The sequence below is a fragment of the Clytia hemisphaerica genome, unplaced genomic scaffold, assembly GCF_902728285.1.
Source record: "Clytia hemisphaerica strain Z4C2 unplaced genomic scaffold, Clytia hemisphaerica genome assembly, whole genome shotgun sequence".
NCBI lineage: Eukaryota > Metazoa > Cnidaria > Hydrozoa > Leptothecata > Clytiidae > Clytia > Clytia hemisphaerica.
Genome location: NW_027104146.1, coordinates 2,094,196 through 2,109,778, shown reverse-complemented (window position 1 = coordinate 2,109,778; position 15,583 = coordinate 2,094,196). Strand labels below are relative to the sequence as shown.

The window sequence follows — 15,583 nt, the reverse complement described above, 5'->3', positions numbered from 1 at the left end:
TCCTTTTTAGTCCCGCTGAGGGTCTGATGGTCAAAAGTCAGGCGGCAAAATTTTCTCACGTACATTATAGCCCTGCAATACAACTGTCAATCATTTTTGAGAAAACTGACTGGATAATTGATGTCACGTGGCCGTTTAATATTTCCCCATAGTGACCGGTTATGAAATTGACTTCTTTAGAATGTTAATTTTTACGATGTAGAACAATAGAATACACTTGTTAATTACTTTTATTACTTTATTATTACTTTATTTTGCATGGCTATAAATGGATTATTAACCTCAGTAAGCCTGTCTCTCTGGAAAATATTGACCTCGGGCACGTCCTCAGAGAGACCGGCTTTTCGGTTAATAATCCATAAATATTGGATATATATTTCTTGCCTAAAAGCTTGAAAAATATGACGAAAAATCTGAGCTCGAAAAATATTTTGTAGAATGGAATACAGGGTGTGAAACTATTCCTAGCACTCCATGATATATTATGAACGAGTCGTAAAAATTTGACGTCGCAAGAGGTCGAAAAATAGCGTGAATTCTCATTTTGATCATTTTTAAATATCGTGTTTATGGAAACTAAATATCGCTGTGAAGAATTTCATTTGAAATAAACTTCATCAGAAGTTAGAATTTCCCAGCTGTAAAACAACTTTATGTTATACATGATAAACTGCGTAGATGTCCATTTTTATAAGACCTACCATTGTTGAAAATTTTACTTTTCAACTTGAAATAACGACAGCTTCACCGTTTATAAACAGAGGGAGGGATAAGAAGAATTCGATGTGAGTTTAATTATCTAATTGTTATGCAAGCCTATGGAATCAGCTGTAGCATTATTATTATTATTGTTCAAATTTTGCTCTAATGTCCTCTCAGATTACAACGGCACTTGATCACAGGGATGTGAGTAACACAAAAAATCAACAAATAGTAAGTAGAACGAAAAATCAAAATTTCTAACGTTTATTCGTGATCAATATTTTAGAAGAAGGAGAAGAAAAAGAGATGGCTGCTTGAATGATGGTAGATTTTTTTAATGATTCACATCCGAACTCGTGATGTCAAAGCTGACAAAGAACGTTATAACAACGTCCATCTGGTGTCTCTAACGTTCATATAACGTTAAAACAACGTAGTGTCCCAACTCGTGTGTTTCCATTTTAATTGTGCTTTGCTGGTGGACTGAGAACGAAAGACCAAAGACGACCGACCGCCTTTTCAAAGACAATTGGTTAATCCCAACTCGTAAAATATTAATCGTGATTTGCTGGAGGACTGAAATGAATGAATAGAATCAAACGAAATAATCCTTAAACAACGAGTATAACATATACACTATTGAAATAACCAAGGAGGATCTACTTTTTCAAAGACAATCGCTTAATTCCAACTCCTTAATTTCTAATCATGATTTGCTAGAGGACTGAGAACGAATGTATGGGACTTAACAAAATAATCTAAAAAATTAGAGGCTTGTTTATTGAAATAACCAAGGAGGATCTACTTTTTCAAAGACAATTGGTTAAAATGAAGCTACAACAAAGAATGGTCGTTGTAATATTAATTTCACTACAAATGGTCGTCCGATCAATTCAAAGTACCTTCAACGTTATCGGCTTTTTCGCTATCTCAGGCTGTACACCGGAAAACAAACACTTTTGCGACAACGTTAAAATGAACGCTAACGGGATAGCCACGGAGTTCTTCTTCGACAAGAATAAGCGCATCATTGAGCATTGTTTCATTGATCCGCGAAACTCTGCTCATTATCTGACGGAAACCATACTACAGATTGTCGAAAACCGCCAAATCAAAGGCGAAAAAAACACTTGTTTCGACCGTTCACCCAACTTCAAGATTCCAAGTTTTCTCGTCTTCATGACATATTTGTCTTTCGATTTGACTCGGTTAACCAGCTTTATTCTTTACACCGAGAATGTAGCTTTATTATCATTGACTAAAAGACGGATGTATCCTCGACAAATGGTTGAAAAATCTACTTTCCTATTTAGCTACGAAGCTAGTTATAGCCTGGAGACGCAAGCAGAAGTTCAAGAGTTGTTGGACAAAATAAAGGTCAGTTATATAGCTATATTATACTCTAAAGAATATGCTGGCGATGAAAAAATGATCGGTCAAGACTGTACCAGTAGACCAGACTCTGCGTTCTGTTACTATTTAAAACTAGACGCTACTGAACAGCATCAGAAATGCTACAAAGAAATACTGATAGACTATAAAAACGAAACTCAATTCAACCAAACATTATATGATATCCTACAAACACCTCATCTCCGTTTCTTAACATTCTATGGACCTTACAACTCGCTCGAACAAGCACATAAAAATCAAGCATCATTACTGTATAGATGGTACCACAAAAACGGCAAAAGCCCTTTTTTTGTTATTCCTTTCGAACGAACATTAACTAAAGACATTATGAAGGAAATACGTGTATTCAACGATTTAAGTGAAATCCCTGGTGGAAAGCCGTTCGAAGAGCTTATTAAGCTGATGGGGAAATTGAAAACTGAATTAATAAGACCAGATAACCCCAATGTTTGGGACGCTCTAATAGGTAGTGGAGCTGTTCAAAAGTATATCGCAGAATATGAAATCTTATTAAAGATGGTACAGCCTGATTTTAAGAATTCTTCAGATTTGACTTTCGACCTATGGATGAAAATACCTCTTAGTTTTCGCCAGAAAATCGCAGATGAGGCAACCCAAAATGTGGAAGCTTTAGGATATTTTGTGGAAACTTTTAAGAAGACCTTCTATCCAGAATCGAAAACAATAGAACAAATTTTGAAAGACTCGTACAATAATCCGAGCCGCGTTCGTAACCAAACAAAACCTTTCTGTAATTTGACTAAACCTGTATGCGGCAAAGGTCGCGTATTAAGACATGGTCGGTTTAAAGAGCCAAATTGGGATAACAGCTACGGATGGCATTGTCAACTATGTGGTCCAAAAACTTACAAAGACACCATAGGGAATGAAGACCAGTGCCAGAGCTGTTCATACCCAAACATGGTGGATCATTCTCACTCCAAATGTTTCGATCCATTTACGAGTCTCTATTTACGCTTATCAGACTCAATAACCTACGCCATTTTCGTTATCTCCATCATCATGTCTTTACTGGTTATCTCCACAATGTCAATATTTGTGAGACATCGAAATACGCCCATTGTGAAACACGCTAATCGGCCCATGACAATTCTACAACTGTTGGCTCACCTCATTTTAAGTCTCACTCCGATTTATCTTATGACATTTCAACCGAGCGCAACAAAATGCTTTGTAGCTCCGATTCTTATTGGTTTTCCGCTGACGTCAGCTGTTTCAATAAACCTCGCTAAAACACAAAAGGTTTACGTTATCTTCAATTCGAAAACACACCTACATTCAGAGAGAGAAAGGCGTTTGATCGGCATAGTTGATTGGATAGTGGTCGATGTTCTTTTACTTGTAGACGCTGGTATTTTAATTGTCTGTTATTCTGATTTTCAACCCGATATCCTATCAGTTTATCGAGATTCCGAACTCATCAGGGAGGTCACGTGTAACAATAACATTCACACCATTGTTCAGTTCTTCTTCGTGCTTCTTGTTATATTAGCCAATGGAATTCAAGCAATCAGAGCACGTGATCTTCCCTCATACTTCAAAGAGACCAATCACGTGATTTATTCATCTTTTACATCACTCGTCGTTCTATTGGCTGTGACTGGAGTCTATTTTGCACAAAATGACCACGTGACTAGGGACATAATTTTAATGGTGGGCCTACAGACCTTGAACATGCTAAACTTTTTGTTAGTCTACACTTATAAAATGTTTATCATTTTGTTGAGACCAGAACAAAACACCGTTAAGGTCTTCAACGCCAAACGGAAAAGAGCGTTCGAAAAACAGTTCGCAACCCAATGATCACCACCAAGACCAACTTCACGCATTCAATGTTTTATATTTTTGTCCAGTAAACGATAACAATAACTGATCAGAGAAATGCTACCTCATTAGACAACTTTGATTAAAGGTCGCGCTTTGAGCACAACAAGAGTTGAAACTTTTCAACTTTTTTTCGCTGAGCTGTGCAGCTTTCCTATTGTTCTTTTTTAACTAGCCAATCAGAAGAGACATTTAACTTATTTGTAGCATGTGCAAAAATGTGTAGCATATCTCCCCTTTATTTTGGATCAGTGGAATGAGAAAAGCGTTCAGCGACCATAAAATGCTGAGTGGGTAGCGGCCTTAAGTAAGCTACAGCCGAGGAGGCAAAAAAGCCTTTACGCTAATTTACCTGGTTTACAGTAAAGCAAATATTTTTTCCCCGCTTCCCGAGGAGTTTTAAATCATAACGTCTTTCCAATTTTATGGCTGTTCCACTGTTTCTGAGTCAGTTGTTTGAAATACTTTAATCAGTGCTTTATATCAGTTTATCAGGTATTGTGACCATTTATTTAAGGGAAGAAAGAATTAACAATGACTTGAGATTTGATTTACGTATGTATAAATTGATGTTTTTCTGATTTATTTATTTAGTTCTAAATTTGTTTGTTTTTTGCTCGTTCTAATGGCATAATTAGAAGTCAGATGAATTTTACGCAATGCTAACTTTTTATGTTTCGAAAAATTCGTTTTGTTTTGTTTCTGAGACCTTTTAATTCTACCACTTTCATAAGCATAGGGTATGAAAACTCATGATTTAGAGACACTTACCCTCTCCTCTGTGTGGAAACACACCACCGGCGTCTTCATGACTTGACTGAAAAGCAAGGAAAATAACTTTTTATTAACAGTTCCGTCTTTTTAAATTTAAGTAAAAGCTTTGACTTACGATCTCAGTTATTTCTCAAAATCCGTCGCTTCTGTTCTGGAATGCAGACGCTAGAGAAACAACCTTAACGCAGTTAAAATAAAGGGCATACTAACTAGTAACAAACCTCATCGTAATATTTGAAGTCAATTGAGGTGGCTCCCAGTCTAAGAAGGGTACACCGGCTAACTTGATGTGGATGTCATAAATACCCTGAATATAAAAAAAAACATTAGCTACTTTGAATGTTTTAAAAAGAAAAAAATCAAGTTTCAGTTCATGCAAAAAAGTGAAATTTCCTTCTGTGTAGGTAGTTGGTTTGTGGTCGGATGACCTTTTTCAGATGGGAAAAATCCGAAAGAAACTAAACTATGAGCTAAAATAATTTTTGGGAAATCAGGAAGCACTGTTCGACGTATAAACATAAGTTTTGGAGAGTGAAGAAGCAGGAAAGTACACCCCCGGTGAATGATATAATCCACTAGAGGGAAATTACCAACTATAAACGCATGGTTAAGTCAATTCTTTTTCAAACATATTGTGTAAAACTCTTGTAAAGAACTCTGCATTCAAATCGATAGTCCTCTTTGTCTCTAGCCTGCATCACTCCGAGCAAAACAGGCGGTTTTTACATTTTTGCCCGAGTAACGCTATTTCTTTCGGCAAAGACTCTATACAGGCTTCCTCATTTTGGGCAAAGCCAAATCTACCATACCTCATTGAAGAAATCTCCGAACCATTTAGCGTAACATGTTTAGTAAAGGGATGACTTTTTGTTTGTTTTTTTGTTTGTTTGTTTGGTTTGTTTGTAATTGTTATTTATCGTTGACATAACAACAAATAGCTAATACAAACAAGTCAACCTAAACTATAACTTGGTAATGTTTTTTTCGGCCATACACAATTTGCTTACTACACAGGATTGACTTAGTTAGTGTTGAGTTGTAATTACCCTCTAGTGCAAAAGCAATAGTCCACCATACCTCATTAAAGAAATCTCCAACCCATTTAGCGACGATGATGCACAACATGAGAGGTAGACCGTACGTTATATCACCCGTTGCTTCCATCACGATGACACACAGACTGATCGTCATCCGCATTACGCCTCCTAATCGTCGTTATCGTAAATAAGAAAGAAATACAGGAGGAGACAATTAAAAATTGTTATAGTTCAATCCAGGGACATTTTCAAGCAGCACTTTCCAAGTGACTTTTGCTAATTCCATTCAGAAATTCCAATATGGTCTCTCGTCTTTTAAGCTTGGTACTCGCGTATTGAAAAAAATTGGCGTTTAACAGTAGTCGCGTGCGTCTAATGTTTAGTCGCAAGCGTTTAATGTTAGTCGCACATATCAATAACTTTTGATATGTGCGACTAAGGTTCAAAGACACATCATTGTTAAACACGATTTTTTTCACTAAGTACGTGCGTTTAATATTAAACACCTGCGTCTAACATTAGATGCGTGGGACTAATGTGTGAAGAGGGGGGAAAATATCGATTGTTGGCAAATTTAGTGGGGGGAAGTGTGAAATTAAGGATTTTAATTTTTCATTTTATTATTGTTTTAATTCTGCTTTACTAAGCATTTCTGTTTACATTAACCCGTTTTCGTTCTATTTTGTCTAGTATTCCTTTTGCAGCAAAATTTTACGTTTGTGTCAGGTTGAAATTTGAAAAATTTATATGGGTATATGGGGGGACTGATATTTTCAGAATTTTCTGAAGGGTAAGCAAAAAAGAGGGGGAAAACTAAAAAACTGAAAAGTCATAGGGGGGGAGAGAGAGGAGATTTAAAAAGATCAAGAATTTGGTGGGGGAACAAACCCTGGAGGAAACTATGGAATAGACTGAATATGGGGAAATTTTACAACATTTTGAGAAACTGCACCGTTCGTATTTTGAGCAAAGGAAATAAGCCAAGCAAAACCAAGAATTATCGTCAATACTAAAGAAGCAGAGCACAGTTTCGTTTCTAACCCGGTGGTTATCGCATTGAAAGACACCTCAGCCCACCATTTTTAACAAGTTCTAAAAAATATGTTACCTAGCAGTGAAGCCGCTCCTATCAAGGCATACGTGCCGGGCGAAGACCAAGTTCCATTTGGGAAAGCTAAATAAACACATTCACCGAACAGCCTTCCCATAGCTGCACCACAAAGGATAACTGGCACAAAAAGGCCACTCGGTACGTAAAGGCCGTAGGTCCAGGTGGCCAGTATGAAGTAGCAGCAAAAGTGAGAGATTAGTGTAATGATTGAGTGCATGCCTTCAAGAAATATAGAAAATGAAGAAATCAAATTTATTAAGAGTGCGAAATCTAAGTTCAGGAGTTATCAAAATTTATCAAACTGTCCTAGAAATAAAGCTAAGGCCACACTTATTAGAATTTCAATTCATTTATTTAATCCTTGAAAACACGTCCGGAAATTGTTTAATGGTCCTTTTCTCTGTGATCGCTTCGTTTTTTGAGCATGACATAATTTTCTTGATCACCAAGTTTATGTATCGGAGGATATTGTGACAGTAGAGATATTTTGAGAAAACACCACTCATCCCAAAATAAACAATCTACATTATCCATTCAAGTCCAACGTGCTTACGCAGGAATAGACCATGAAAAGACCTTCTCTAGCTACCAGCATTCAGTCAATGGAAAATCATCATATACCATTCACGTTGAATAGATTTACGCATGAAGATCATCGAGGAAAACGGACTGCAACCCCGTTGGCCCAAGCGTGACTAATATCTTACATACCACTGACACACTGAGCTAATCGAGAACAAAACCAAGAGACTGAATCAATCTACGCACAACACTGAAAGATTTATGAGCTGGGATCGAGGAAGCAATCCCAACCACATGAATGGACGCGGACAACTAAACCAACGTGACTATTGATCCCAGGCTCTAAATCCAGTCCTCTAAATACTCATAGAACTAAAAACTATAAATACCTGAATCACAAAATCATATTTGGAGTCGGAGAGCATACTGGGAGTCGGAGAGCATACTGGGAGTCGGAGAGCGTGCTGAGAGTTGGAAGCATGCTGGAGAGTCGAAACATGCTGGAAAGCTAGAGAGTTACGAACCGTACTATTAGTAAAGAGACTTGTTACTGATTTAGATCTGGAACCTTCCATAACATCAATTGGAGATATCGTGTTATCGACTTTTTAGACAACTATATTAAGGAACAGTTATTTGGAGTTATTGAAATATTAAGACGGAAAATTTAATAGAACCAGTATATACGTTAGTGATCACTTTCATGTAAATATAAAATTCATTCGATCGAAGTTACTATCGTCCAGTTACTATCTTCTTAAATTGTACTCTTTCAGGGTACACTGCGCCTCGGGGTTTAGTGAAACTGTCTGGTGAAATATCCAGGGAGTTCTACACATAAACCTCCGTGTGCGACATTGGAGGTTCTACCGAGATAACTCAAGTTGGATTTCTCAAGAGTGCTACATTACATTCACAGTACAATACATTTACACCAAGCGTTGCTTTATTTTACCAGTATGTAGTGGATTTATTTCGATTTTCATTTTACATTTCATTGAAGTTGTTGGACCATTTATTTTATCTCGTTGTACGTTTTGAATTATTGAAAATTGTTACATGGTTAACTTAAAGTGACTTTGCATTTTGAATTTTATTTTGATTTGCATGGTTGAATGTTTCTTCTTTACTCGTTGAATTATTGATTTTGGAACTTGCATTTACACCATCCAATGGTATCTATTTTTATCGCTTGTCAATTATTCAAAGCAAAAAGAAGAGAGAGGATCCAAAACTGTAAGTTAGAACTTTCTTACTTTCGTACCTGAATTATTCATGATGGCATCGAATTTTCAAATCCGGAGACCGAGGAGACGAAGATCCTTCCCAGAAGAAACCCCAGATCCGATTGACGCAGGAACCCCTTTGCGCCATCCTCAGATACGATCTAATCATCGAGATATACTTGATTCATCGACGAGCGACGACCATACATATGAGGAACTGAACACTTACAATAACGAAGGAGGATATCGCAGTAATGCCAGCGGAAGAGGAAATCGGAGGGATGACATCAGACAGAGTCGAGTTGACAACAACAGAGGAGAAGCCAGATCAAAGGATGACAGGCACATCAGTACATTCACGGTAGGAAAGAAGGACCTACCTGTTTTCACAGGTGAGGATACTGACAACATCATGTCCTTCTTCGAACATTTTGAAAGGCTTGCTTTATGCAACGATTGGAGTGACGACAGAATCTTGAAGATCTTACCAATTACATTCGAGAGGAGTGCGGGTTTCTTCTACATGCAACTCCCTGCCGATACAAAGAAGTCCTATGAAAAGTTGAAAGCAGCAATGATTGCAAGATTCTCATCAATGCAAACGAGATGCTCCAGAAAAGCTCAACTGGCAGCTTTGAAACGATCTGATTTTACTTCTCTCGGCGACTACATTTTCAAGCTAGAGCCAATTGCCTTTCAATTGGGCCTGACCTCCGAACAAAAGTTGGAGGCCCTGCTCAGTGGTTTGGATGAACCCCTTCGCACAGATGTCATACTCAAAGAATTCAAAACCTTTGAGGAGGCGGTACCTTACATTACGTTGAAAGACCCAATAACAACCTCAACGAAAGACTCGAATAAAATGATACAAGAAATACATGCAAAATTATCAAGTGGACAAGCGTGTTCTGTTCAACCGAACCAGGCTTCGAATAGCAACCAAAATTTCGAAAAGGACTTAGAAAGAAAAATGTCACGAGAGATGTTGGAGGAAAAATTACAACTAACAGCTGCGCAACCCCAACAATTGAATGCTTTTGGTCAAACAAATTTGGCGTCGACAACAGATTCTTCCCGAGAAATCAACAGGTTACGGAATGAAGTTCGTTTACTTAAACAGGGTAACGGAAGGCCCCCAAGGGACAAAAGTATTGGATTCAATAGTCGATACATGCGCTCTACCGATGGTCAACCAATATGTTACACTTGCCAACGTGTCGGCCATACCTCGAGAGTTTGTCGCGAAGCTCGAGGTCGTGGCAGGTACAACAACAATCGTCGAGGTAGCTGCGGTGGTTACAGTAACAGATGCGATGGGAATGCGAATCATTATGGACATTACAACTACCAAGGCAACAACTATCTAGAAGATGGCAATCATGGAGGACAACAGAGCAATATTGATGGACGTGGAAGGGACCCACGAATTCCATTCAATGATGGTAGGCGTTTTGTGTCAAGACCACAAGGCCCTCCATCTTCGGCAACAAATCAACAAGAAACTCAACAGAACCATTCTACGAAAAGAGATAGCAACAACAATGTATATACGACTAAACGGAACACTTTCAACTGTATGATCTATCCATCGTCAAGTGAAAGCAATTTAAAAGCTAATTCCCAACCTAATCCTCCAGATCCCTCATCTCCTTGGTATGAAATGAAACATGATGAGCCTGTCAAATATGAAGAGCTTGAACTTTGTAGTGACAGTGGCGACTCTGATGTTGAAATAGAATATACTCCACGCTCTCCCCCTCCCAGTTATTCCTCCCAATCCGACACCCCTTACCTTCGCTCTGGAGACAAAAAGAATGAAGAAGATGATGTTCAAAGCAGAAACCCCGAACCAGACGGACTCAAAGTATCATTTGAAGACAATCAAGATAGAAAAGAGGCCAACTTTGACACAACATACGATGATGAAGAAGAATCTGACTTTGCAGCAAAGAGCAGTGAGACCAACGAAGTTGAAAACTTAATTGACATTAATGCATCTTTACAAGACGAAAATGAAGTTCAGTCCACATCGAAGAACATTCATGTCCAGACGGTCGAGGGAACATCAACAACAGACAGTAATGAAGCATTATTTGGCATCGAACTGATCCCCGTTCAAAAGGAACAGTTTTATGAAAAGGACACAACAACAGTCGATGGAAACCACAAAACTCTATTTCAAAATGTCCTTGTACAAAAGATGAAGAAAGTTAAAAGTCGCTTCATCCAGGAAAGTCCTACCTCAGTCCGAATTTGGGGTAAAATATTTGGATTAGATTGTCAATTTCTGATAGACAGTGGAGCTGCCATAACAGCTATCAGTCGAGATTTTTGGGATGAAATCAAGAGCTTAACAACAATCTCACCCTCAACAAATAATCTTCCTAATGTCGTAACCGCCAACCAAGAAGAACTAGCAATACAAGGGTCCATATTTATACCCTTGGAAATCGAAAAGGAAAAATATATGACCAATCTATACATCGTTGAAGGCTTGAGCCACAGCATAGTGGTGGGACATAACTTTCTTACTGAAAACAATGGAACGATCAATTACAAGGAACAAAGTTTAACTCTCGAAATTGATAAACCATCACTTCCGGTACCAAAAGAACACCTCGAGGCGATACCTTTACGTTCAATGTCTAAACGCAATCCCACGACTGAACTATTTTCAAGAAAGAAGAAGAACATTTTACCACTTTGCGAGACGATTTGGCAATTCGAATATGATTTTTCATCTGGAGACGATTATCTCTTCGAACCATCAGAGGAACTGAAACAACAAACATCCTTGAACATAACTCCGGCAATTTTTCGGGGAAGCAGTGGAAGAGTTACCTTGAAAGTTACAAGTTTCAATGAGAATCCCGTAAAAATTCCTGCCGGTTCTCTTCTGGGCACCCTAACAAAGATAACAACAATTGCACCGATCCAAGAGACAAGTCAAACTGATAGAAGAGTAACTGGCCCAAAAGACAACTTACAAAGAAGATTTGTGAAGGGATTCAGTAACTTGGCATCACCTTTATACAACCTGACGAAATTAGGAGTAAAATTCAATTGGGATGACACCTGTCAACAGGTATTTGAGGAACTGAAACATACTCTCACGTCCGAACCTGTGGTTGCTCTACCAGATTTTACAAAGAGATTCTACCTACAAACCGATGCATCCAATACTGGAATCGGGTGGACCTTAAGCCAAAGGTATGACAAGCTAGAAAAGGCCGTGATCTATGGAGGACGTCGTTTGGATGAAGCAGAACAAAGACTATCTGTTATCGAGCGAGAAGCTTTAGCAATCGTGACTGCCGTAAAGAAACTTCACCCATACCTTCATGGTAGGCAATTCACAATTCTCACAGACCATAAGCCACTGAACTACATCCTGAGCACAAAGGACAGCACTGGTAAATTATGTCGCTGGAGTCTATATCTACAAGCTTATGATTTTATCATCGAGTATAGACCTGGAAAAGCAAACGGGAACGCAGACGGTTTGTCAAGAATTCCATGGGATCAGCTACAAGCAGAAGCCCAAACTAAACCAAAAGTATCCAAAAAGAAAAAACAAACCATTGATTGGGAAAAGAGAAGACCAAACGAACCAATAGATATTCCGGAAAGAATGAACGAAGAAATAAACTCCTTTGATCATACAACCAGAGAGGCTGAAGACGGTCCTTCAAATATCAATGATGAGGAAACATTTCAAAGTCCATCAGAAGCAGCCAACAACCTCTTCTTCGCTGCTATTACGAAAAACACCTTCGACAAAGACGAAATTCAACGACACCAAATTGCAGATCCTGATTTGAAAGCAAAAATGGAATATCTGCAAAAGAAGACTCTACCTGAAGGCAAGCAAAAAGATACTGTTCTGAGAGACATTGACAACTATCTCATGGATGGAGGAGTTCTTTACCACATCTATAGCCCAAAGACCACTACACCCGAAGGTGTATGGAAACAATTGGTAATCCAAAAGAAGTTCCGCGCAACTATCATGAGGTACAATCACGATGAACCTAACGCAGCACACTTTGGCTTTGCCAAGACCGCTGACAAAATCAGAAGACGGTACTTTTGGCCAGGGATGTTAACTGATATCCAAACCTGGGTCAACACCTGCATTATATGCCAACAGGATAAAGGAACACCATCAAAGAAAGCACCATTACTACCTATAGCAACTGGAGAACCCTGGAGCGCACTTCACTGTGATGTAGTTGGACCTTTCCCAAGAACAGACGCTGGGAACAGATACGTAGTGGTTTTTATTGAACGACTCACCTCTGGGCCTGAGGCATTCGCGACTGCCTCGACCGAAGTACACGTCATTGCTGAATTGTTACTGCATCATATCATATTTCGCTTTGGCGTTCCAAGATACTTTGTCACTGATCAAGGTACCATTTTTTTGTCTCATTTGATGGCAGAAGTTTGTGCGATGTTGAATATCAAACAGATTAGCACCACGCCATACCATCCTCAATCTAATGGCATTGTAGAAAGACTTAATGGAACCATTGTTAAAGGCATTTCCCACTTTGTTGCTTCAAGACAGAATGATTGGGACCAGTATCTTCCCTCAGTACTCTTCGCTTACCGTACAAGTATCAATGCATCCAGACAGGATTCGCCATACTACTTAATGTTTGGAAGAGAGGCTACGCTACCAAGTGACCTACAGTTCAATCCTGGACGAAAATTATCACCTTCAATTGAGGATCATCGTGAAAGGATAGTTGATCAAGTGCGTACCGCTCAGAAGCTTGCACAAGTGAACCTACGAAAAGCCCAACGAAAAGACAAGTACTACTACGACAGAGGGGCCACTAACACTCAGTTCAAAGTCGGAGATAAGGTCTGGCTACACAATAAAAAACGTTATAAGGGCCTGAGTCCAAAATTGATGGCAAAGTGGATTGGTCCATATCGAGTCACGAAAAAGATATCCGAAGTAAATTATGAGCTGAATGATCCCCTCAATAAAAGAAAACCAACGACTGTGGTCAACGTCAACCGAATGAAGCCATTTAATGATCCAAACTTTCGTGTTAATAACGATGATTCCTCTGATGACTTGAGTGACGTATCTGAAGAGAATGAAGAATCAGATCACGAAAAGACAGACTCATTCGCACCTGGAAATCAAAATCAAGAGCAGACTAGACCAAAAGAGATCAATGACACTGTTGTAGAAGATAAAACCCAACCTGATCCAGACCAAACTTTTGAAACTTCTCAAGAAATGGAAGCAGATGAACCGATCTAAATGGTGGAGGAAATCTTGAAAATGAAGCTCAAGAGAAACAAAAGATACTTCTTAATAAAATGGCAAGGATATTCTCACGACGAAAACACCTGGGAACCTGAAGAGAACTTAAACGCGGAGTTGGTCAAGAGATTCCTAGACCCCAATCTATCGATTAACACCATCTCATACAGAAGAAGCCAGCCCACTTCGCTGAAATGGTCATTATTTCTGGTCCTTATGTTCATGCCAATAATATTTGGATCAAGACTGGGAAATCTCTACGATTGCACCACCACTACTCCACTAGGAATATACGAATTCCCAAAATATCGACATGTACTCATTCTATGACAAAAAAATCAGAGCTTATAACGAAAGAAATGGAAGTCTTTAAGTATTCGCCGAACATCACTCACTTTAACATCCATTACTGCACGTTATACAAAACCACCACAATTTGCGATTGGAAACCAAGAGTTGCCTGGAGCAGAAAAGTTTCCTCCAAAAAGGAGACGTCTAATTCGGAGGAAATCTTTATCAGTCCATCTGATTGTATCCAAGCATTCAATACGAAAACATACAATGGAAACCCTCTTGAAAGAAAAAGTGGACATCGTTTTGTCAGTACACACCCTGATGGAAAAGTGGCTAAATGCAAGTATTGGAAGAAGACAACGTTAAAAATCAAGGAATTGACCCTTAGAACCTTCGATGCTCAAGTCGTTGGTAAAGAAAAATACATTGAACAACACTTAACCAACAGCAAATGCCCAAGCGAAATTCCAAAAGGACAATCATACGGCTCTTGTACCATGAAAGATGCACCAAAAAGTGCTCTAGTTTGGAATGACCCACATCATCCAGCAATCGATTGGCATTCACTAGGAAAACATGAAGTAAAGCAAATGGAGAGTCATGTTCTAATTCCTTCTCTCAAAGTTGGTGGAAGCATCCAAAATGAATATGGCGAAAGCAAAACTACTCTTTTGCTTGATAACGGTCTATTACTAAAGGACCCAGTGATGAAAGGAAACATGTTCGAAGCCCTTAAAGACATGGTGACTGCATATTCCAAACGAATGGTATCCGACACTCTTGGACCTATCCTACAAGCTCACATTGTGCGTACCCTTATTAACCAGAAATTGGACATTATTCAAGAATGGGAAAGACTTTGTTTCATACAACAGGAAGTGTCGAGAATTCAACGATGGATGATAGCAGTTTTTCCTACAACTGCAGCCCGATGGATTCACCAAGAAAGTGGAGTCACCGTCCACATAGTCGGAGAAGCCCTTCAAGTACATCGCTGTTTGAAAATTTCCAACTACCGTCTGATCACCAATCGAAGAGTAGGAAATTCATGTTACTTCGATATTCCAGTAAAAGCACCCTATCATAACCAAGTTAAATTTTTACGAATTATGGATCGACAGGTAGTAGAAAAATCTCACAAAATCAACTGCTCAGCCAGACCCCCTATTACGTATTTACAAAACAACGAAGGCTCGTATGATGTGGTAGACCAAGAAGGGAAGGTAACCAAGACAAAAACAAGGAAGCAATTCCATGGATCCAGTTTTGTGAAGTTGCAAAAGATTAGAGGATTCGACGAAAGAATGATTCAGAAACCACCTCAACACCTGGCACCATACTCCATGCTAAACATCTTCTCCGAAATTCATGATGC

General features: G+C 38.8%; 1 protein-coding gene across 1 annotated transcript in view; it reads right to left on the bottom strand.

The window, feature by feature from the left end:
• LOC136813908 (H(+)/Cl(-) exchange transporter 7-like) overlaps positions 1–15,583 on the bottom strand; it is a 32,378-nt gene that overhangs the window by 4,520 nt on the left and 12,275 nt on the right. Inside the window, exons 15-18 of the mRNA XM_067070412.1 lie at positions 6,880–7,101; positions 5,812–5,939; positions 4,956–5,041; positions 4,732–4,777 (exon numbers count right to left, since the gene is read on the bottom strand). Coding sequence (XP_066926513.1) covers positions 4,732–4,777; positions 4,956–5,041; positions 5,812–5,939; positions 6,880–7,101 — 482 coding nt within the window. The remainder of the gene's footprint in view (positions 1–4,731; positions 4,778–4,955; positions 5,042–5,811; positions 5,940–6,879; positions 7,102–15,583) is intronic.